The 24,982-nt window shown below is 42.7% G+C and overlaps 1 protein-coding gene across 2 annotated transcripts in view; it reads right to left on the bottom strand.

Annotated features, from left to right (window-relative positions):
- Positions 1–24,982, bottom strand: part of zmynd11 (zinc finger, MYND-type containing 11) — a 39,224-nt gene that overhangs the window by 9,553 nt on the left and 4,689 nt on the right. The window contains exons 3-11 of one of the 2 annotated variants that reach the window (XM_079243386.1): positions 18,295–18,454; positions 14,633–14,656; positions 13,712–13,798; positions 9,518–9,679; positions 7,818–7,895; positions 7,018–7,110; positions 4,623–4,710; positions 2,458–2,513; positions 2,286–2,363 (exon numbers count right to left, since the gene is read on the bottom strand). In XM_079243386.1, the coding sequence (XP_079099512.1) occupies positions 2,286–2,363; positions 2,458–2,513; positions 4,623–4,710; positions 7,018–7,110; positions 7,818–7,895; positions 9,518–9,679; positions 13,712–13,798; positions 14,633–14,656; positions 18,295–18,454 (826 nt within the window). The remainder of the gene's footprint in view (positions 1–2,285; positions 2,364–2,457; positions 2,514–4,622; positions 4,711–7,017; positions 7,111–7,817; positions 7,896–9,517; positions 9,680–13,711; positions 13,799–14,632; positions 14,657–18,294; positions 18,455–24,982) is intronic. The other variant, XM_079243387.1, reaches the window with a different exon arrangement.

Raw genomic sequence — 24,982 nt, 5'->3', positions numbered from 1 at the left:
AGACGGGGTAAATCTGCGGTCTTTTGCGTTTCGGGACGGAGAGCGACATGCTTGCTGGCGCTACTTTTACAACTTTAAAACACAACACGTGCTGGGGTTAATGTTGCTAGGCAACCAGGTGTTGCATTTATGGTCTGCACAACTGTAGGATTGTAGACGACTTAACCAGCGAAGGAATGACTGAAGGTTCTTGTATAATATCTTTATTCTTTTACATAAGATGGACCACATAGACGATGAGGACGCCAGACTGGACCCCTACAGAGAATCTGTGCTTCATACTGGTAGAAACGATACAATGCAGGGTGGTTCCGCATGTGGCCCGCTGTTTGAAGAGGCCTGGTTTACATGCTTTAGTGCTCGCACACGGCTTTTTGTGTGTGTGGATATGTCTGCAAGACTTCATTACAGCTGCAGAGGCGTCATGCCCACAGAGGTCAGAGTCGCCTCGGCCAGGATGCAGGAACCAACCAACCACAGAGCAGCACGGAACACAAGAAGTCATGTGACTTCTGCAGGCTTGCATGTTTCCAGTGAACAACGTGGTGGTCAAACTGTCCGAGATGGTTGCCGTGCAACAAAATGAGAGATGAAAATTTTAGAGGAGAATTAAAATCTAAACTTCTAACAGACGAGCTTCGTGTCATCAGCAGCTCCCCGACATCTCGATCTGTCGGCTGCATCGGACCAAGCAGATGGAAACATCTGGAACATCTGGAACTTCATGTGGAGCGGTGACATCAGCTGGGATGAACCCTTCATCACATTGTTTCTACCGGTATGAAGCACAGATTCAGGCTGAGATCCTCTGGAAGGGTCCAGTCTGGTGTCTCCATTAACAAAGACAGACTGGTCTGGGCGAGTTAAAACGGCCTCAACTCAGATTGTTGTCGAGTAAACTCTGCAGAGTTAACGAGTAAAGCAAGAAGCTTTAATTTCCCAGAAACATCTCAGCAGCCGACAGAGAAAGACCCATCACGATTAAAGCTCGTCACATCCTCGCCGACAAGCCAGAGCCGGCTTTCTGCTGGAGGAACACGGAAAAAGTTCTTTTTCATCTGAACCGTTCATCCTCCATGAGAGGCTTCATGCGAGGGGATGACGTACATCTGTGTTTTATGTGTAATGGACCCGTTTTTTATTCCATGTTTCATGTTAAACTCAGTCCACATCAGGGCCGGCTGAGTCTGTGTCTTTAGATATCGTGTGTTTTCTCCTGCCGGCTCCATCAGCCTGCAAACTGTCTGCTTCAGGCTTTCCAGCGTTAACCACGCCCACCTCCACTTCCCAACCAATCACACGATGCGTCTCTGAGCCTGACGAGAACCAAGTTCTGCTTGGCTGGAAGTCGGACCCAATCCCCGTCTGCGTTTTGTTCTCGTGGGCTCAACAAGAAAAGTTCTGGCTTGTGGAAGAGTGTGTAACAGGTTTTACACACCTTTACCTGATTGGAGCTTCTGACAACCCAAACAAAGAAGTTCACAAACTTTTTGCTTCATTTTAATAAATACTTTAATTAAATTTACTTCTGGACTTCCCTGTCGCTGCACCCAGACAGGCTGCGTGTCTCTTTCTGCTCTTATATCTGCTCTAAGTGTCACCTTTTCCACCGGCTTCTAACACAGCTTAAGCTGTTGACTTCTTTTAATGTTTTTTAATTGTTATATGGTGTGTTAGAGTGACGACTAATTTTATTGTTTATGTTATATTCTGTGGTATATTGTTGTTGAGCCTGGGACTGTGTACAAAGCTTTGGTCATTCATTGTTTTAAAGCGATCTACAAATAAAGTTGGATTTAATTTAATTTTTTCATTTCGGTCAATTTAAATTTCTTCCAAAACAACATTTATTAATTCATAATTTATTTTTGTTTGAAGAAACAAGGAAGTGTTTCTTTCCAGAGAATATTACAGCCACACGCTCTTCCATAAACATATTTCCAATAGTAACACTTTGTTTCCACCTGATCTCTAACATGCTTTCATATTTACATAATGAACTAAACTGAAATAAAAGCCATGCATAAAAGTCAGAAGCAAAGTGTTCGTATGATTGATCAAAGTGCAACGTGATCAGAAGTACATGAGCATGTTGGGAATGATATGATGTGCAGGATAACAGCAGCTTCAGACATCATCAACTCTGAACTCTTCTGTTTGCTGCTTTTTAATAAACATATATATTTAATATTAAAATGGATGTCAGGGGAGATGTGATGAAATGACAGCTGAACCAGCGTTACCATAGCAACGTGAAGCCAAAGCAGGGGGGGGTTTATACTCACACAGGGGTAACAGAACCAGTTGTCTGGCCGGGCGTTGGACAGGTAGAAACAGTTCTTACACAACAACAACTCATTCAGCTGGAACAGAGAAGAGGAAGAGGAGGAAAAGAGGATTAAATCCATTTAAATAGAGTCTTTCTGCTGTGAAGAGTGAGAAGAAAAGCGACGATACCTCGTGGCACGTATCGCTGAAGAGCAAGCGAGCGATCTCTGCCTGGTCACTGTGAACTGCAACACACAAAGTAACACACTTCACATGTTTATATCAATATTTTAAAGGGAAACATTTCTTTTTCCTTCTTTTTTCTTTTTTAGTTTGGTTTAATGGAGGTCACAAATCACAAAAATGATCTTTGTTTTCCTCTGATCATCACTCGTACGGTCTGGTAAAAAAAACATTTCACTTAAAGTTTCACCTTAAAATTAAACCTCAATGAGGAAGTTTTTTTTATTTATCTACAAAATAAACATTTATAAGCTCTGCTAATTAGAAAAGAAAGGTTTTATTGGGAATAATGGTTTCCTCTGTAGAATTACACAGAATTCAGGCCGAGTGACTTATTTGGAAATGTGCTGCAGAGATGATTCAGTAGAAACATTTTAAAACCAAATCATTTGCTTTGATTACATTTAATGCCTTCTGATACAGTTTTACATTTATCTGACGTAAGCACGAAGCACCTGATCAGCTTCAGCTCTCTGATTGGTGGAAAGTTTGACAGGAAGTGGCTTCAGGTCAACATTAAGCTGAAAATGTGATGAATAAATGTGTTTCCATGGATTTACCGTATACAGTCTCTGTATGAGAACTACACTTTGCAAACCTCCTGGACAGGATATAAACGGTAAAGCTAAAGGTTAAACGATCTACCACGGTTTACCCCAGAGAGTAACGGACCGCCATTCTTGGGAAACTGGACCTGGGGACGCCTGGTGTCTTGCAGAGATGTAAAGGGGGAAACTTTTGAGCCCAACGTCAGCCTGATGTGAGGAATGACGGATGATTTCTGGGGTCAGTATGTTGCATGTCGGCGCTCTCCAGAAACCAGACAGTGTAGCAGGAGCGGATCAGGCCTTCATGGGATCATGTGACCTGGAGCGCTTTGCTTCATGCCCCCCCCCCATCCATTAACGCTGAGGCTCTGCTTTGTGCTTTTTCCTCCTCTTCCAACCAGTTAGTCATGGAAGGAAGTCAGAAGGTGAAAACGGTGTGTGAGGAGGTGGAAAAGATTTGGCAGCTTGGAGTGTGATGGAAGAACGGCGTGGATGTAAAACTCTCCGTTTGCCTCGGCGTTAGCAGAATGCTAAGTTAGCCCTGTGCCTGTTGTCCAAACGTTGCAAAGAGACGAACTTTTTCTCATCTTTCAGTCGCCGTTTATCCAAAACAGTGGCAGCAAGATGAACATTGCAGCATACGTCTGTGTGTCTTTACTTTGCTGTTTAGTGGAAGCTAAACGCGGCGAGTTGAAGCTACAGACCAAAGCTTACGTGACTCCCTAAACCACAGGTGTCTCCAGTCCTCGAGGGCCAGTATCCTGCTGGTTTTAGTTGTCTCCATGCTCCAACACACCTGACTGAAATTCAAATAGGTTGACGAGAAGCTTTTAGATGAATTTGATTTGACTCAGGTGTGTTGGTGGAGGGAAACAACAAAAACCAGCCGGATAACGGCCCCCCCAGGACTGGAGTTTGCCCCCCCTGCCTTAACGTTTTGTTCAAGTCGGGCAGGTTTGCACACAGTAAATGTATTTCCTATAATTCATGCAAACATCCGAGGCGTAACAGAACAGTTAGCAACGTTCCTGGTTTAGTTTGAAGGTTTTCATGTGTTGTTTAATAGCAAGCAGTATGACTGTAATAATAAGCTGTCCTGCATGCAAACATGAGTCTAAAACACGGATGGAGACGATGCACCGGTGTTGTGTGATCTGCGGGTTTAGTTTAGTGCCTATAGTGGCCAAAAGTTTCAGTTTCCCTTTTCAGTTTCCCTTTAAGGTTTAACCATGAAATCATGCATGAAGATGAAGAGTCTGGATTCATCTTTTTTTTGTGTGTATTTTAATTTTGTTACTTTACTTTAGATTTTTGTTTTGTGTCCAGATTTTATTTATTTTTTAATGCACAGCATTAAAAATGTTAATTGTGCAGTGGCGTTGTTTGTTGCTTTACTGTTCAGCTGCTGTAAAAAATGTGCGATATAAATAAACTTTAACTTGCCTACACACAGCACGTCTCCTCCGTGATCGCTTGTAGCTCTATTTTATTTGATGAAGGGGAAGCTGGACATAAAACCGTTTCCAGTCCGAAGTAACAGAAAGGACAAAGTGAGAGACCCACCTCCGTACAGGATGGCCGTGTTATGAACGATCAGCTGAGCGTCTGCTTTGAACTCATCGAAGCTCTTGTATTTTCCTTCAGACAGGTTCTGATGAGGAGAGTCAAACACGGGGGAGTTAGGAAACCAGAAACCTGAAATAAAGAGGACCGTTCACAAGCCGGGTGTGTGGATGTGGTCGCTGAGCGACATGCAGGAGGTCCAGGAAAACACACACATGTATATGCTAACACGGTGTGGGCAGAAATCCAACATGTTGGCCAGAGGTTGGTGTCCAGCAACAAACAAACAAACAAACACACACACACACACACACACACACACACACACTACTGCAGGCTGAAACTAAACTGCATAAAACAACAACATGACAACTTGTGATTTATGTTATTTACAGCTCAGCCTGTTGAAATTCCTCCATTTCTCCTCCTGCTTTTTCCCAGCCATCAACAACACGAGCAAACTAATCAGTTTTACGCCCCACCAGGCCAAAACAAGCTGGCTGATCAATCAAATACACCCACTGTATCTCAAGTTCTTCCAAGCCAGCTGTAATTCATGACTTTATCCTGACCAAGGAATAAATATGAATCGTCACAGCATTATTTAAGACGTTTTGAGGTGTTCATGTGGAGTGGAGCTTCTCTTCCAGGAAACTCTCCGGTGGACATGCATGTTTTAATGTCTGGAGATGTTGACAAAACAACAGTAAAGAAGCTTTAGATTTATCTTCCGCTAGAGGTTTGGATTATGTGATGGAGCAGTAATCTGCTAAATGTGCAGGAAAAGGCAGCAGTACAAGTATGTTTCAGCAACTTCAACATTATCCGATATTACGCCGACGTCTCCGATCACACCGAGTAAGAGCTCAACTGAATCATCACGTCTTCATCTGGAGAAGACTGGCTGCAGCATCAACATCGTGGTCCCTCCATTGTTTACAGAAAACAGTGTTTTCTTTTTAAGCATCTTTTTTAGGATTCTTGTTAAATTTACATTCCACCTTATTTTTTTATGTCAAATCTCAGAAGTAGGAAAACCTTTGCAATCATTTATATTGATTCTGGAAAAGCTTCGGAGTGACGCTGCCTGATTAAAAATAAGCCGTCGCTAAATTCATCTGAACCTTTATTTTCTTTTTGCATGCAAATGCAAAATAATCCAATAATAAATATTATAAAAATATACTGCTGTCATGTCACGTTGTGAGGCTGAATTTCATCTGATGTTTCAGAATCCTGAGATTCCACTTGGACTTCACGGAGTGAACGATCTCAGGAGCCGTCAGGTCTCCGCCCTGCAACGTCATGAGCACCAAGCACGAGCTGACCGCATGAATTTCCCGCTGCGACTGACTCATATTCCAACGAGTCGATGTCAGGATGCATCAGGACCAAACTGGGAAAAGCAGGAACATAAGATCATCTCCTCACATGGACTTACTAGAACTGAGGTTTTGTTTTGTATTTTATCTAAATATTGTCACATTGTTCACATTTTCAGACACATTAAAAGCAAAGAAAGCGGGTTTCTTTCGACATCTGCAGGTAAAACCTCCATGTGAAGCTTTTCTGGCTACGATCATGGCTTAATAACTTCCACTCACTGCATTTTCTACTTATTTCTTCTTAAATGAAGGTTTCTCACCTGATCAGCTTCTGAACCAAAACTCCTTCCAGACAGCAGGTTTGTAGTTTTATTCAACTGATGATGTGGCTGTGATGACTTCATGTGTGGAATTTATCTGGCAATAAATGTTTTATCTGCAGAAGCATTTCTCCATGTTGAACACAAGGTGCAGACTGAACTGTGGACAGGATAAAGACTGAATCCGCTGGAGGAGACGAGGTGAAAGCAACAGGAACGGTGAGCAGAAGGGGATTAATGTGACCTGATGTGACAGATATTTACATTTAAGGCCAGTCCTGTGGGTTTTACATGCAGGACTTGTTTTTCAGGTTTTGTACTAAAGAAAAACCAAATACTGATGAAAACATTCCCAATCTCCACTTCATTACTTTGTAATATGATAAAATACTGTTTGGTTACAAACTTGCAAACTTCTCAGCCAGCCTCGGCTGAAAACTAACCCAGCTAAGACCGTGTTTTAACTGATAACTACACAGCTGCTTCAGGCCAACTCAACTCTGCACATTCATCCTGCTGCAGGACACAAAACAACAGCGATAAGGAGTTTTCCAGACAGACAGGGAGCGGGACGTTCATTCGAGAAGTACAAAACAAACCGTTTAGTTCAATGCCATGAGGTGTTTCACAGTGTCTGCTAAAATATGCAAGATCAGTGGTTTTAAACTGGGAGGTAGAGGAGGAACATGAACCCAGACGATGAAGACAAAAGCGTGGAAGAACAGGAGCTGCTCGCGGTGATGCCGTTACCTCTTGGATGTTGGTGACGTCCAGGGCGGTGTGGATCAGTCGTCTGTACATGGGGTGTTTAGTGTCTTTGCCTTTTTTGTTCAGGTCCACTGCCTGTAATGTAGAGCGGGGAATGGCGCTTTAATGCGATTCCATAAAGAGGAGCGGCGGCAAGTTAGAGGGAGGTGATGGAGTAATGAGTGGGAAGAAAAGAGGAATGAGGAGGGTTAATGATGAGATCTGAAACCACTTTAAAAGACAGAGATGAGATGAGGGGAGACGAGTGTGGGAAAGGGAGAGAGGTGAGGATTTATAAATCACTTAATGAAGGGAGGAGACTCCACGGGAGCAGAGATGGATGAAGACAGAGGAGGAGGATAAAGGGGATGTTTTGGCCTGATCATGGGGGGAACGGCTAGTTGTGCTCGTTCAGAGCAGTAGCTAAAGAAGTACAGCTTCACAATAAGCAGAAAAAACAGCTGGAATAAGTTACTGGCATCAGAAAACCTGGTGAAGCTGCTTCCAGGTGCCTGACAGAGCTTTCTCATGGTGGAGATTCTGCTTTGGCCTACAATAGTTACAGATTACAAGATGAAAATGCACTAGAAGTACAGATAAGGATGGTTGCTACACTACAGGACAGACTGAGCCTTTCTAAGGAGTTTGTCTGAAACACAACCGTCAGGTAAACCAAGCAGAAAGAGAAAACACTTCATGGTGATTTTAGCTTCAAACATGCAGAATTTCAAGGTGCAATGCAAACAGCGGTACATCGAGAAGGTAAAAAACAGCATAACATGGAGTAAAATAACGTTTCTCACCCTCTCCTTCATCCGCTGGACGATGAAGCGCAGGTATTTACACATCTCCTGTTTGTTCAGGTTCTTCTTTTTACTCCCCTGAAGCAAAGCAGGAAGGACGATGCAGGAAAGAGCAAAAGCAGCGTTTAGATCCCAAAAGCTTTGAAATGTAATAAAAACACTTTAACAAGCATCTTAAAATGAACTTATTTTCCGTCCTGAAGCACCAGGGATCCGCCACTCTGGCCCTCACACCCCACTGTCTGCAGAGTTTAGACATTTCCCTGCTGCTGATTCCAATTAGGTTTATCTCCAGCAGCTTGATGTTGTGCACAAGCCTGATAATGACCCGTTGTCATGAGACAGGTGTCCTGCAGGACAGCGAGCCCCGGGTTCAGGGTCGCTCATTTCTCACCTAAAACACTTCAAATCATACCTGAAAGGAAAATGATGGTGAAGAAAGAAGCTGGTGCACATGAAAAGGGAGCAGAAACCCATTTGGTGAGGAAAATATCCCAACTGGGCTGCAATATTTGGCAGTTAATAAAGGTTACAGTTAGTTACAGACCCGGTTCGGGTGTTTGTAGGTTCGCTTTCTTATAAATGAGCTTATTTCAGCAGTTATTATCAACTGGACTAATGTGGTTTGTAGGAGACGGAAATCTAATAAAAAAAAATTGAAAATTGGGATTTTTTGCTTCACAATTTTAAATTGATTTTTTATTTATAATTTATAAATAAAAATTATGGATTATAAAATTGTCATTTTTATTGTTTTTAATGATCTTTTCACTTGTTTTCTTGGGTATTATATCAGCAGAATGATGGTCTGGCTACTGGGTTGATTTTTACTCATTAAAACTAAGAAAAATGACGAGCAAAAAAAGTTTTGTACTTTTTTTTGTTTTTAAACAACAAAAATCAGCAATATAGTCAGGGGTCGGAATACCAAGTGCACACTTCTTCCCACTCCCTTTTCAAACTCCTTTTAACCTCAAGAATTTATTTAATTATCAAATTGATGAGGAATTATTATTGTTATTAATAATAATAATAATATAATTATTATTTTCTTCATTAGTATGTATCTGTATGAACATGTACATATGTATGTTTAGGTATGTACGTGTATTTTTCTTTGATTTTCTTTCATTTGTTCGAAATAAATAAACTAACTAATAAAAATCAGCAATATGGAAGAACAGTGAGAGTCTCAATTTAAATCGAAGTGGACGTCCAAAAAATCAGAATCAAATCGTGTCAAAAGCATATTGCAGTCCTAATGGATTAACTAGATACCTGGATTATATTAGGGCTATAAGGAAATAGACTAAATTGGACTGGGTCTTTAAAAGAGTATTGAGATGAATTTGTTGTGAAATATCTTTGTACAAATAAAGCTGAACTGCAGAAAACACCTGATCTTTTACAATAAGACATATTTGCTATTTTTTATTAAACAGGCACAGGATTAAGCGTAAAAATAATTTAATTTGGAAAAAAGTGAAATTAAAAAACAAAAAACTCCACTAATGATTGGGAGACGGCCTGGAGTGAAAGTGTGGAAAGCCGAAAGGAGAGATCAGATTTGTTAAATCATGTTTTGCATCACATCTAAATCAGAATGAAGAAAACATAAAGAAAGTCTTTCTTTTAGAAAAATGTCCCATAAACAAATGAAAGACAATTCAGTGAGCAGTTTCCCTAGTGGGCCCACCCACCCTGCAGACCAGACACTGCCAGTGGGAGCCTCCATCTCTGGGCTTGCACTCCTCTGACAGACATTTCAGATGGTAAACCCGAAAGCAGTTGTCACACGGCAGGACGTCGCCGGGCAGGTGACATTCGAAGCAGTACCAGTCGTGGCTCTCCGCCTCCCAGTCCTGCAGGGGGAACACAGCAGAGCACAAGGTGACCCCCCCCCCTCCAACCCGCCAAGAGGAGGGAACAATGTTCTCCATCCTTAAGACATAACCTAACACTCAGGTGTGTGCATGTGTCATGTCTGAAGTTATGAAGTAACCAGAATAAGAGAAAAATATTAAAATAATTACTGCACTGCAAATCAGGTTCCCCTTTTGTTCCACAAGCTTTACTTTACGCACCACCAACGCAACGTTTATTACATTTAGTTTAAGATGTTTTCTGAACCTTTCAGAGGAAAACTGGATGTGTGTCAGATTCTGCCCCACCACGGAGGTTCAGATGTAGTTTGATCCCACAACATGTGCTTATGGCGGAGAAAAGACATTTAAGATACGAAATTTAAGCTTGACTGACCAGTTTCACATCTGATGGACTGATTACTCCACTGAGAGCCACAGCAGAGATTTCAGACGGGTGTGTTTAAAGGAACGTCTGTCATAAATGCAGATGGAAAAAGAACTTTCTTGCTTAGCAAGAAAAATGATTTAATTTAATCTTTTTTAATGTTTCTATCCTGAATCTGAATATATAGATAAACAGTCCACATAATGAAGTGATTTTAGGAAAGTGTATCTAAAGACAAGCCAATGGCTGATATCTGAGTGTACCTGTAACTAATAAGAAAATTACTCTGCATTTAAGATAAATGGGATTAAACAACCATTTTTTTATTAAATGTGTATCATTTGGGGGCTTTTGACACAGTGGATCACATAAAATGAGAATGTCTGAACACAATGAGCCACATCTCAGACTATACAGGTGGGAAATGTTGAGAGATTTCTACAGAAACCTACGGCGTACCTCAGGTCACTTAGAAATTAGCAGCTTCTTTTGTTGAGCAGGAGAAATATTTATGTTTTTGTAAACAGTAAATAGGATAAATGACAATAATATTCCCTTACATTCTCTGTGAATAAGAGTTTATTATCAGGGATGTATAAAATATACATTTTGAACTGTTTGCTGCTTTCTTGCACATTAATTCTAACAGATTGCTTCCACCAGGATTTTCTACACATTTTCATTAAGAGGTTGAAGTCATGGGCATCTTAAGTGGGATCTGATAGATGCTGTGTGAATCAGTAGAAATGAATCTGCTCACCAGCTTGTAAACGATCCAACATCTCCCACTCACAGTCTGGACCAGCTCAGGAGGAGAGGACAGGGGAGTCGTGACTAACTGCAGCTCAACAAAAACTACAGGGGAAAAAAGCTATTTGTGATTTCTTCTCCATGTGTTTCTGACATTCACTGTGGTCTGGTTTAAGTGGGGCGAAGCACGTCAGATACCGGCCAGGCAACGGTCGGGCGCAGAACCTTCTCACAAAGGGAAGCTCAGCGGTCGCAGTTAAGTTTAATACCTAAAGCTAAATAAACCTGACAAGTCTTTAAAGTCGGGGACGGAGGGCTGAAACGAGCCCAAAAGCAACCGTAAATAGGACAAAGGAAGTGAAGAAAGCTCTAACATCCAAGAGCAAAAGCCCTGACGGGAGACCAGCTCTGCACACAAGTTTTACTGGGTCTCTTCTGAATGCTCACAGAAATATTCCCTCACAATCTACCACTTATGGATGAGAGCAAAGATAAATACAGTGCAGCCACACAACACTCATGTTCAGGTTGAACACTTTATGTAGGGACTAAATGAACCTACGTGACAATTTCATGTACTCTTCTGTGAAGAGACCTGAAGGAGGACTCTTCATCGGGGTTGGGATGTACACGTTAATATGTTCTGAAATCCATCCAGAGGCAACTCAAAAGGCTCTTACTCTTTTAGAGAACGACTCTTTGCCATCATAAACACTTGAAAATACAGATAGTGCTTCTGTTCTGCGGAGTGTTAAAAGACGCCGGACCGTCTGATGAAAGCCAAGTGGCCGACTTCAAAAAGATGAGCTGAGGATGATACCGTGTTTGTTAAAACAAAGTCAACAGAAGCAACCGGCTGAGATTTTACTGGGATTCTCTGTGAGGGAGAAAACTGGATAACACTGGGGTTTAAATGACAGATTGTTCTTTGCTTTTGGGGGAGGAAATTGCCATGCAGCTGCTGACTGATGCTGGTATGGATGGTGACAGAAGAAGGGTTGAGGCGGGCTGCCTTTAGCATGCCTGCCTTCTCTGGTTGAACACCCTGCACTGTTCGTATCAAGCTGGGGCATGACAAAAAGCCAAGCAGCAGCCAGCATTCCTTCTAATGAGCCTCAGATTCGTGTCCACCTCCTACGGCTTCCAGAAATAAAATAGCTTAACTCATAGGGTAAGCCAAAAAAAAAAAAAAAAAAAAGATGGCCTTTATCATCATCTTCTACATGTTTATTTTACTTTGACCTTGTAGAAAAGCATCACAAGCCCATGTTGCAGATACTAGAGTACATCACTATGTTGGTATCGGACGTATCGGACCAAGCAAACAGCTGCAGAACGCGAATGCATCATTTCAGGGTTTGGAAACAGAAGTGATGTCAGTGGGTTGATGTTGTGCAGAGCCACGCCGATGGGAACCTGAGGATCACTTCCAGCACCTGCCTCTGAGGGGACTGTTTTCCATCTGCTGGTTTAACAGAAGACGGGGAATAAACAGATTAACCACCGTCCTACTGAATTTGATCAAGCAGACCATCATCTTCCTTCCATCTTTTATCTGAAAACCTGCTCCGAACATTTATCACATCGATGCTGGACTGCCTCATCTCACAGCTGATCCAAAACCCTGCAGTTAAAGCACCGCCAGCTACTGCCAAAAGCGACCGCATATCTCCGGCTTAAGCCTCTGAACACTCGCTGGAAAATATTCTGCAGAATTTAAAATCATGTACAAAGCCCTTAATGGCACAGCTCCGTCTTATCGTGCAGGCGCTACTGCTCCCAGAGGGCTGGCTTATTTGTGGTTAGCAGGATTTTCAGGACCTGAATGGGCGCTTTTAGCCTTCAGGCTCCCGACTCTGCTGATGAAATGCTCACACAATGTTCTTTTTTTCTTTTTAATTATGACCTTAACAGTAATAATGCATGAAAAGCGTATATATTTTTTTACTCTCTTTGCCAACTATTTATTTTAATATGTTCTTAATACATTTTATATATCCCAAATCTATCTTTTTTCCTTTTATTACTGTCTAATTCTTATTATATTTGACCTTTTATCAACTCATTTCATCCCAAATCTTGCTTTTGCTCATAAAAGTACGTTAGACTGCAGTTCTGTCTGATTATCTGAATATAAACCTTTATATAAAGACAGAGAGCGATGGAAGACAATGTCACAATATGCAGAGCCTTTAACAGGTTGCAGGTTTGCACTGGTTACCGTTTAAATGGGACACTTAATGCTTTTGAACGTTGTGAATAAGAAATGTGATCCACTGTGTGAAACAGCACCTCTCAAACTGTTTAACTCGGCTAACTATGTGCGACGTCTGCAGATGTTCCTACCATAAACAAACCTGGGGTATGATCATAGCAGAAACAGCATTTACACACTTTAACAGGCATCAACGTGGGATAGTCAAAAGTTCAGAAAACAGAGTGAAATCAGTGAGGAGGGTGTGGAATATGGAAGCAATGTTTGCAAAAGGAAGACTGTTAGTATATTTTTTTTTAAAAAGTGTTTTGTTTTTTTTTTTGTTTTTTTTACTTATTTTAACAATGTGTAGGTCAGTGCATACAAAATGCATGAAACATCTTGTTTATTACCATGCATCATCAGTGCTGCGTTGAACCAAGGAGCCGACTGCAGCTCAATAGCAACAAAATGCAACATTTACTGGCTAAAAACCAGTAAGAGATGTGATCTTTTAGGGGTAAACCTGGACTTAATCCAACCTGGCTTGAGGCAGTGCATCTTAAAGTTGTTTTAAATGGTGATATTTATAAAAACACATGATCAGTATGTTAATGTTGTGGTTATCTGTTTGAGGAGGAAATATTCCAGAGGGTGAGTGAAGGACTCGGCTCATGCCAGCTGGACTGAATCCAGGCACCTGCGGAGGGAGAACTGGCCTCCTAACAACTGCTTCATCGTGTTTCTCGCACTCAGACGCCGGTCTGTCCTCTGCCTGACTGCTAACCTGAAAGAACCAGTCGGCCATGTTACTACCAGCAGGCATGGAGACAACAACCACACAGAGCGCAACCAGCTAGCACCCCTCCCGCCTACGCCGTTTCATCAATAGAAAACAAAGGAAAAGGAAAACAAGCATGCCAGACAGAAGTTAAGACCACAGCAGAACACACTGTTCTGAAAACTACAACTACCAAGACCAAACTACTACAAAGTCACAGGTGCTTGCTACCAACCTGCAGCTATGTTTGCGCTGCTCATCTCATTAGCAAACATCTACTGCTATCATGGTTTGATACAAAGCAGAGGGATTAGTTACAGCTCTGAGTTGGGATCTGAATTCAAGCAGCAACACAGCTGGAGGGAAGCAGCGAGCACCAAGTTTAGCCAGATCACTTCCGCAAGAAACTTGGCCACACGGACACAGCGCTGAAATGGACTTTCATGAAGCTTTTCACAGCATAACTGAGTGACAGCGAGTAGCTTCTGGCAGCGTGAGGACTGCCAAGCTGTTGGCAAGCATGCAGAGCCATTTCCAAATCAGCTTCCACTCTGTGGGATGAATCCACATAAAAGGTGCAGCAAGTGGAGCCTGTTGCAAGCGTTAAACAGTGGAAAACAACTGAAAAGACTTTCCACCTCTTTTTTTTTTTTTTTTTTTTAGTTTTGTTTCTGCAGCCTGCTTAGAAAAAGATTCACTCAAATCCCTGACTGCACTGCTTGTGGCAGAGACATTTCTCACAGAATGATGTTAGTCGAGAGGGAGGGCGGGGGAGGAGGGAGACAGGAGGATCAAACGAGGAACAAACCCTGGTTTGGAAAGTAACAATGCAGCCCTTACCTTGCTTCCCTCTGCTTTCGGCTCCTGTGATTGCAAGTGATTCAGAGAGCAGTGTTTAAAAGGCCTGCTGCTAAAATGACCTGGCTTTCACTGGACACCAGTGTCGTGTCCTGAGAGACCAGCTCCTTCTTTCTCCAAACATAAAAATGCCTTGTGGCAGGGCCGGATTAAAAGTGCACAGGCCCCTGAGTGTCCCACGGGCCCCCCTTCCCCAGCGCAACATTGTGAAATTTGTGAATGATACACTGTGAAACAACTTCTTTTCTTCTTATATGTATACTATTTTATGATGTATGTTTTTGTTAACCGTTTGTTTTTTACTGCACTAACACCTTGAAAAGTCTAACCAGGGACGGGGGCCGTAAATTAGCCTTATATACATGGCATCGGCCACCTAGGTGGCAATGTATTCTTGTACTGTCCCCGCCAAATAAACAAATGAATGAATAAATTTCTAACATCTCTCAGCCAGTGGTACCAATAGCAATACAGTAGACACTGTGGTGTAACTATCTGGCTTTTATGTACATTTAGTTTCATGTCTAAACTGCTGGTGTATGGACAATGTGGTCCCACTAGTCTCCGAATGGGTCCCAAGAGGACGTGGATTGGACAATCCGGCCTTGCCTTGTGGTCACACCACGAAGGAGAAAAAGGCCTAATCTAGCATGTTTCTGGCTGCTCCCATAAGAAAACGACAAATGAAATGTTTGCAGAATATTACACCAACATGACACTTTATTCGTCTCAGTTTCTGCATTTGACTTTGATCATGGGTAAAATGTGACACCAACACCACAGTGTTAAAACGCAGACTCACAGGAAGCAGCAGCAATCAGATACATGTTAATTCCACTCGCAGAGTAATCCTTATCGTGCCCTTTGAGATACGGATGCTAAGAGATATGAGGATTTGCCCCAGTGAGTGCTCACACACTGTGAAATAATGCTCAGTACTACTGGAACAGAGATAAGTCAAGGTTCTGCTACCACTCGGCTCAGCGCACGGCTGCCTTTATAAAACACGAGATTAACAACGTTCGTTTAGCTTGTTTTAGCGCTTGATGCCACAACCTGAACTATAATCCTCATTTTTATTTACCAACCCACTGACTTGGTTCCCTTACTGTTGTGCACAAATGTAAGAAATTTTCATCCTCCCCCCCCCCCCCCCCAGGCAGTGATGAAAAAATACAGAAATAAATAAAAAAGGAGAGCTCCAAGTCATGTACACTCAGCAACTGTTTGTGACTCTGTTAACACCGTGTTCACAATGTGGTAGATGGGTGACAACATCCTCTCTCAGTCTGTTGAGGTCTACATTACTCATCACTACGTACAGACAAGCCAGTAGAAAATATGACGTCTGGACAGGCTGCATGAGTCTGTTTATTAGATGTTTTTATTGATAAATACTTTGAGTACATTTTAAATCTAAAAAGTACTTTTTTTTTAATGTGTTTTCTCTAAAACAAGAAAAAAAAGATTTACTTTGACTGCCAGTGCCAGATTACAAAGCCCTTTAAAGGTCAGGGGGGATTAAAAAAAAACTTTTGTTTATGTATAATCTCTGAAACATAACACACACCAAACGCAACATATTGTGAGTATTTAGAGGCCATGTAAACATGTAATGCTAAGAGGCTGCAAGCTTCCTTTAATGTGTACGAATGCTACAGAACAGAGTGTTTCTTTGATTTATTTACTCTTGTACTTTATTATTATTCATCATCAGAAACTGTGCAGGTCCAGAACACACAAGGCTCAGATCTTATAGGTCAGAACAGAGAAAAGGCAAACGGTGTCAGAAAATCTACATCCTGGAACCCACTGGAGAAAAATGACTTTTTTTTTTTAGCAACATGGAGTACATGCTGAATCTGATGCAGAACGAGCAGAAAATTGTCACTTTCAAGACAAAAAACTTAAAAGTGAAGTTCGGATTGAGACTCTTTAAGCCCAAACCAGGCAAGTTAAAAGGCAGGGCAACCCCTCCAACCTGAAAAACTTCATCCCAACAAGGCCTTCGATGAGTCCTGGAAGTTTTAACATCCAGGTTAAAGATGTTTGGAGTGTATTCACCAGACCAACTGGACCTGCACCAGGACATGTTCACTCTGTTTACACTGCAGGCAGCAACTAAAAGATGATTTTTGCCCATATCTGGCCCTTTTATTACAGTCTGAGCAGCATTTTTTAAAAAAAAATCTGACTGAGGTCACTTTCATATGTTGTACTAAACCAGAAACATATCTGAACATCGGCCTGAACCGTCATGTTACATCACTTAAATGAGACAAATCCATGCCCAGGGCTGGATGGTGGTGCGCTGGTTAGCACAGTTGCCTTACAGCAGAGGTGTCCAGTCCGGTCCTCCACATCTACTATCCTACAACTGCATCCCATCTCCGACACATCTGAACCAAATGGCTGAATTCCTTCATCTGCATGTCATTCAGCTGCACAGAAGCCTGCTAATGAGCCACTTATTGTATTCAGGCGTGATGGAGAAGGTTTACGTGTAGAAGTTGCAGGAGAGTTGATCTGAACGACTGAAGTTGGGCATCTCTACCTTACAGCAAGGCCACTGCTTCCAGCCTTCCAGGTGAAAGGTGTCAAACAGGGGCCTTTCTGAGTGGAGTTTGCATGTGTGGGTCCTATCCGGTACACCAGCTTCCTTCCACTGTCCGACGACATACATGCTAGGTTCATCGTCACTCTAAATTCTCCCTGAGAGCGAATGTGAGTCGTTGTCTGTCTCTATGTGTTGGTCCTGTGAGGGACTGGTAACCTGTTCAGGGTGAACGCTGCCTTTAACCTGATCCTTTCTGGGACAGGCTTTAGCTTCCCTGACGAAGCGGGACAGAAAATGACTGAAGTGAGACAAATCTGCGCTGAAGGAGGCGGTAGGTTCCTCCTGTGGTAGATCGAATGGAAACAACTCCAGCTCAGATCCAGCAACAACTTCTAAACGGAGAGAAAAGCTAACGAATGTAGCATCCATATGTACGTCTGCATGTGACGTGACAACACGTCTTCCTCTCTGCATGAGGGTCACGTCAGTGTAATGGAGGTCAGATGCCAGTCCAGGAAGCTGGAGCTCGCAGAGAGAACCCATGCATACATGAGGACAACTACAAACTGCACACAGTAAGACCCCTGTTGATACTCCCCCCCAGTCGAGGCTCGAACCAGCAACCTTCTTGCTGTGAGGTCACAGTGCCAAGCGCCATACCAGCGAGGAAAATGTTCACATCAAGCATTTACAAACCTTTTAAAAAGTAACGTTTTCAGGAGAATAGTAACATCAACATAACCCTTATTCGCTGAACACACTGTATTTTAAGATTTTTTGTACCTCTTTGACCACTGAAGGGCTCTTATCACACAAATATAACTGGCACAGGCAGCCAAGATGCAAAGACTACATTTACTGTCAGATTTTTTTAATACAAGAAAAATGTGCAAAAGCAAATAAATAAATGGAAACGTTTTGGTTCATAAAGCCATAAAAAACAGATAAAATGTGTCAGCAGAGCATGTTAACAACACAGACTGTTTTTCCACCAGTTTGCTTCATTTCAAATAATTTCTTTAAACATGTTGCTTGCAGTGTGAACACACAGGCACAGACAGCCATGAAAAGCTTTTCCCAGGCTTACCATCTCATCTCCAGGCAGCCAGTAGCCCTCCTGCTCGATGCCGGCCTTGGAGCCCTTGCAGCCGACAGTCAGGGTCTCCACCACCAGGCCGTCCTTCACGGCCAGGCTCAGCTGTCTGGCGGTCTCCTTCGGGTGCATGCCGAACACACGGCTCAGGTATCTGCAGGTAAAAACCAACATGTAAAGACTGCTTCTTCTTCATGTGAAGCAGTCCAAGAGCTTGGCAGGAAACAAACAGATTAGTGTTGTTCTCATAAAAAGCAAAGCTTAAAACTCACTTCCTTTACATTTACTGTTTTTTAAAGATGTTTGAAACACTTTTTGCTTCCACATGCCTTCAAAGCTCTCATTTCCCATCAACACTATTGCAAATGAGTCAGAAACACATTTACATGCTGAAGAAAGAAGATCTGGAATATCTTTGTGGGGTCAAAATTACAAGCAGCCCGTCGACTGCCTCCTCTCACGTGTCTAAACATCTCCTATTTTTAACTGGATGATTCCTGCAGCAGCCCCATGCGGGGGGGGCTGGAAGGTCACGGATCCTCGTCCGTGGCATTCGGCCAACAGACTGTCAGTGGAGGAAACAGGTGACGGACTGTTTACTCCTGAGTAACCCACAGCTCGCCTGTAGGGTGACGACAAGTCAGACACGGTAACTTAAACCAGAGAAGATAAAATCAAGTTAACCTGAACGGACTCCCGGAGTTTAAAGAAACAGCATCTGATCACATGAAAACTTTTCCAGCTTGATTCTGACTCCATATCTATGTTCATGTCGGGTGTGTTGACTATGATGTTTGTGTGTTTGGACAGTGTATCTAGTATGATGAGAAGGTATCCCAGTTAGAAGACATCACAGATGCAGCACAACCATAGACTGTATATAAAAGATGGACGGAGCCTTCGTGCCATCACACGTAGGTTTGTGAAGAGCTGAATTGAGGGCGGTTCCTTCTTGGCAGGGGCATGCATGTCGTCTCGCCCGGAAAATACGGGCAAAGAAGTGGAGCTGAGAGGGGGCTGTGAACGTCATGGTGGATGATTGACATCGAGCAAACTTAGAGTTTTCTGTAGCTAAGGACTAACCGAGCTAACCCGGAGATAACAGGAGCTAACCAGCTAACGGAGGTAAGCAGGCTTAAGCTAAGTCACATTGTTAACCGGCTAAAAACAGCGGTTGTTCTACGTTCTTCTTACTTGAAGCGGGAGGTCGGGTACCTGTCAATCAAAAGGACACGCCCCTAAATATGCTGAATCTTGAGAATAAATTAATTTTAAACGGGCGAGTTAGAAAAAAATTCACTCCCCCACAGTTGTCATGAAGGTAAACCTGACCTATAAACCTTAAATGGATTTTTGTACCAGGCTGTAAACATGAATATTTCTGCTGTGAAGTTGGTCTTTTTAAACATAGGAATCTATGAGGATTCGCTCTGTTTTGCAGCCCCTAGCAGATGAAGGGGGAACTGCAGTTTTATGCACTTCCTCATAGGCTTCATTTTAACCACTCGAGGCTCCATCCATATTTCATATACAGTCTATGAGCACAACATATGTAGTCGCTTTATATGATGGAAAAGTTGTTTCATTCATGTTATTTACGATCTTTTAGTTACTTAGTTAGATAGACATAATGATACACAATACATAGATACGTACACATACAGCTCTGGAATAAAATAAGATTCCTATGCCATCCATTCCACTACTATGAAAAAAGAAACTCCTACACGAGCACATCTCATTCTGCTTTATGTGGACAACAAAGCTCCAGTCAGAGTGGAACTGGGCAGACGGTGAAAACGACTGACATGAAAGGGATGATCACAAACGGATCATTCAAGAACCACTGGCCCGGCTTGAGTCATGCAAAACTCACCTTAATCTGTGAGAGGTAAAGGTTTGAACAAAACTACTGGAACTGGACAGTAAAAGACTGGAGTGTGGTGATCCTCAGAGTTCAGTTTTCAGTTTCAGTTTCAGTTGTGACCCTCACCTAGTCGTTTTAAAGTTAGGAGACTGAGAAGCTACAATGTCTTGCACCGACTGTTAAATATATAGATGAGGATTGGTGATCGGGGGGGCTTTAGCGAGGTGAAAATCCTTGTTTGGGGCTATCCATTTACTTCCTATAAAGACCGTGCTCTCCAACTCCCAGAATCCCAGCAGGACTATCCTCCAGGCCAAAGAGCTGAGGAAACAATGCTGGATGGAGAATCCCCACATTGAAAGGCGTGTGGCGCCTGTGTCAGGTCAGGCACATGCAGCTGGAGTGTGTGTTTATACTTGAGCATAGGGTCTGCAGGTGGTAGTAGGGCTGGTATCAGCCAGTAAACTCCACATAGTGGAGTTCAGTTCCTGCAACTATTTCCTCTTTTAGAACTACAATGCCGACTAATGCCGTTCATTCAGCAACAAACATCCCCAAACACTCTGACCAATCAGAAGGGAGTGCTTTAACGTAGTAGCGTTCACATAGCACGTCCGAAGAGGTGCGCATCCAGCCTCTGTGGACCTACACAGAGCGTGCCATCCTGAGGCAGACAAACCGGCCTTTACTCACTGCCTGCCAAAGACATCTGCTGTAACAGCAGTTGGTCAAGGGCCTGTCATGGCCGATCTTCAAATCTGAAAGCAGGTTGAACAAACAATGTTTTAGCAGAAGTTCGGCACAACAAGCTCCTCTAACCCGGGCTGGAACGGAGCTGCTGTCACATATTTGGAGCGTTGCTATCAGATTTTGTTTCGGCTTTACTTGCATACAGAACCGGTTTTGTCTGGTCAGTTCTCGTGTGCATGTCAACCCAAAACGTTTCCAAATGCGAGCCTTAAAACCTGATGAGTAAAATAGTGGCTGCAAGACTAGCCGTAAGCGTCCTGCTCTGACTGAAGCATCCTTCATAGAAAGGGGGAGGGAAGAGCCGGTATACCAGGGGGTATGAGACGGACAGCCGGGGCAACACGCCACACTGGGCTGGGATTAAGGAAGGGACGGAGGGCGCCTAGGTAAGGTGGTTTTCCAGCAGGGAACCCGTCTCACACCAGCAATCAGAAGCAGTGGTTCCTGACCCCGCGGTAACACACACACCGTGTGCCTTAGGAAACCCCAGCAGTGAGATCCAGCAACTTCGGCACAATGCGTTCATGGCTTCATTCCTGATGTCAAAACTCTATTATCTTTTTAAATGAAACATTCAGTAAACTGCATAGTGGAAAAACGAACTGGGTTGCTGCTGGTTTACTGGAATACACACGAGAACTTAACACACATTTTAGTATTTTATACACTTTTGTTTACCAGGTCAGGTTGTTAATGATTAGTTGATGTGTAGGTCACATGGTGCAGGACAGGTGGAGGTTAATCATTCTCCTCCACCTTCCTGATTTCAGCTTTTCAGCTTCAAACCCTCACAGTGAAACCAAGCTGCAGAGCGACTGGATGGAAGGGAAAGGAGGAGGGGCAAGGTTTATGAGGGAGAGACGGGGCCATCCCTTGCATGCAACTGCTTGCTGTTACCATGACAACAGCCGCTCGCCACCAGTATTCATTTGGCACGCAGCCAGCTCCCAAGGTGCTCGCCAACTTGCTGAAATAGACGTGCCAAGTATTTCATTTAGGTCGAGCTCCATCCAGCAGCAGAAAGGAGCGGCTCGCCGACAGAGGACTCCTCGTTAACCCCAACCATTCTGCTGCTGCTTTCAGGAGAGGTCTGACTGTATGTTTATTATAGGATGCCTGGATTCAGGTAAAAAAATGTGCAAAAAGCCAACAATGCTGTTAATCTCAGAACCAATCCCTGCTTGGTATGGCTTCTTTCGTCAAATTAAAAACAGCAGGTGAGACGGCTGGTTTGGCCTCAATAAGATCAAACTAAAACAATCTCTTAGCTGTGAGAAAACGAACAGAAAACATTGATGTTGTGGTATTTTATGCATATTTGCTGCTTTAAAAGGAAAGTTATTCAGCTCTTTTTCACAAGCTGCCAGAATTTATTGAAATGTCTCGACATGATTTGGTCAAATTAACACAAAAGACACTAAAACTGCTCCTTCTGGCTCCCATGATTAACATCTCTGTTCAAGCACATGATATTATGGGAATGGAGTGACCCATGAGAACAATCCCTCCCTTTTTTCCTCTAAGTCTGCCTCTTGCTAACCCATTACTACAGCACAGGAGGGCAGCTGATAAGTAGTCGGCAAGCTCAGATCTGATTTTTAGTCTTAAATATTTACATTACCCTGGTCTGCAGAGGCAGTCATGAGCTGAACTGGTCCAAGTTGTTGAAACTGACACTGCAGACCCTAAGCTGACCAGCCAAGGACAACACCAAAACATAATCCATCTCCTCCGTCACATTCAGCTACATCAACTCCAGACTTTCCTTCGCTCAGAAACACGAATGATTGCTGTGCAAAAAACACTGTGTTTATTAAAGCATAAATAGTTGCACATAAAATGTTTATAAATATGTATAAAGTGCTCAGTGTGATGGTGAGATCATGGAACGAAGGGGAAAACAAAAAAATGTATATAAAATGAAATTAAACCATTGTGTTACTATATAAATCTTTAATTGCTCCATTTTTTTGTTTTAGGTTTTAGCAGCTCACATTAGCGACTACTTCTGCTTATACTTCACCAGTTTATCTTGTTTTATTGTCTCTTATAACATTGGACTGATGGTGCATTCAATACAAATGGGAAATTAAAAAAATTCTACTTGGTAAAAAAAAAAAAAAAAAAAAAAAAAATCAGAAGTGAGATTTCCTTGTTGGGATGTAAAATACTAAAAAGTACTGGTAGAACATTAGTGGCTTGTTTATTTCTTAGTTTAAGTGAACTATACGGCATAATTAAAGAGATTTAATGCCAACAGCAAAGTAAACAGTACTTTCAATGCACAAATGAAGCATTTGAAGCTCAAGATGGATAAGGATAGTAGCCTCAGCCGGAATAGGGTGGATTGCCCTCTCCGGGTCGATTTACCAGTCGATCTACGTTCCTACCCTCACCTATGGTCATGAGCTGTGGGTTGTGACCGAAAGAACGAGATCTCGTATACAGGCAGCTGAAATGAGTTCCCTCCGCAGGGTGGCCGGGCTTTCCCTTAGAGATAGGGTGAGGAGCTCGGTCATCCGGGAGGGGATCAGAGTAGAGCTGCTGCTCCTCCACATCGAGAGGAACCAGTTGAGGTGGCTCGGGCATCTTGTTAGGATGCCTCCTGGACCTCCCTGGTGAGGTGTTCCTGACACGTCCCTGCAGGTGAAGACCCCAGGGAAGACCCAGGACACCCTGATATAGCGCTCAGTTGACCTGGAAACGCTTCGGGATTCCCGCTGATTAGCTGGCGAATGTGGCAGAGGAGAGGGAGGTCTGGGCTTCCCTGCCCCCAGGACCCAACCTCAGATAAGCAACAGCAGATGGACGGATGGAAATTTTTTTAAAAAGATTTAGAAACTTTAGAGATTTATTGCTCCTAACCATCAATTATTGTCAGTTGTTCCCAAACTGGGGGCAGGGACCCCCATGGAGGTCACCAGATAAAATATTTAGGATTGTTACCAGAGTTGTCAAAATTAATGCAGAAACCATTAACGCAGAAATAAATATGTGAAATTTAGTACACGTCATATTAATAATCTGAAATTTGCATTATCCCTACCAGAAAAGCGGATTTTAGCCATGTAGGTTCCTTGTCACTGGGATGAAATCCATCAAACACCCCTTATTTGTGCAGGTTCTGACCATTTCCTGACTCATATCCAGAGGAAGCTGCAGGATAACCCGTGTGATATATCACACAATTAATCAGTGAGTTGTCATGTGGGGGAGGGGGTGAAATCACAAACACCAGAGTATGTTACACCGAGGGTCATGGCTCACAAAGTTTGAGAAGAAAAGTGATAAATAGAAAGCAAAAGTTTTCCATATACTGAAAAAAAACAAGCTAAAAAGTCCTTTTTGCCCCCAACAGAAAAACGCAGGACTTCCTTTTCATCACTCACATTTAGACAAGAACTTATTCATTAAATCTGTAGCACATCTGATGAATGTCTACTAATATGTTGATTTATTTATTTATACCAACAAAAAAAGATGTTTGACAACCCATTTACACGCTTGCTGTCATATTTTCTACTTTTTAGAACAATAAAACTTCAGTTAAAGTTGTTGCACGCGTCATCTGTCTCACATCAGCCCATCATGAACCAAAGGCATTTCATCTCACTTGATCCTATTATTCATTTATTTTGCCATTTTATGATATTAAAAATTCCACCATCCACTGATGAGACAAGTGCTGCTCTTCACATGATTGAATGTACTGAAGATATTTACAGGTAGGGTTCTGCAAGCAGTGGCACTTTTACAGCAAAAATTGACAACGTTTCAGTGGAGAACAACAGAAAAAGATCCTTTAATGATCCCGTAGCAGTGCAGCTGCAAGGCGCTACATCTGCATGATGAGTCTACAGCAGGGATACTCAATCTTGGTCCTTGAGGGCCGGTGTCCTGCAGGTTTTCCAAGTGCCCCTTCTGCAACACACCTGATTCAAATCAATGTGCAGACATGTGTAGATCTTCTCTGAGTCAGGTGTGTTCCAGCAGGTACACCTGGAAAACCTGAAGGACCCCGACCCACCAGGACCAGGATTGGGGATACCTGGTCTACAGTTACAT

This window comes from Telmatherina bonti (assembly GCF_933228915.1).
Source record: "Telmatherina bonti genome assembly, chromosome: 7".
In the NCBI taxonomy this organism is placed as follows: Eukaryota; Metazoa; Chordata; class Actinopteri; order Atheriniformes; family Telmatherinidae; genus Telmatherina; species Telmatherina bonti.
This window is presented reverse-complemented; position numbering and strand designations above follow the sequence as displayed.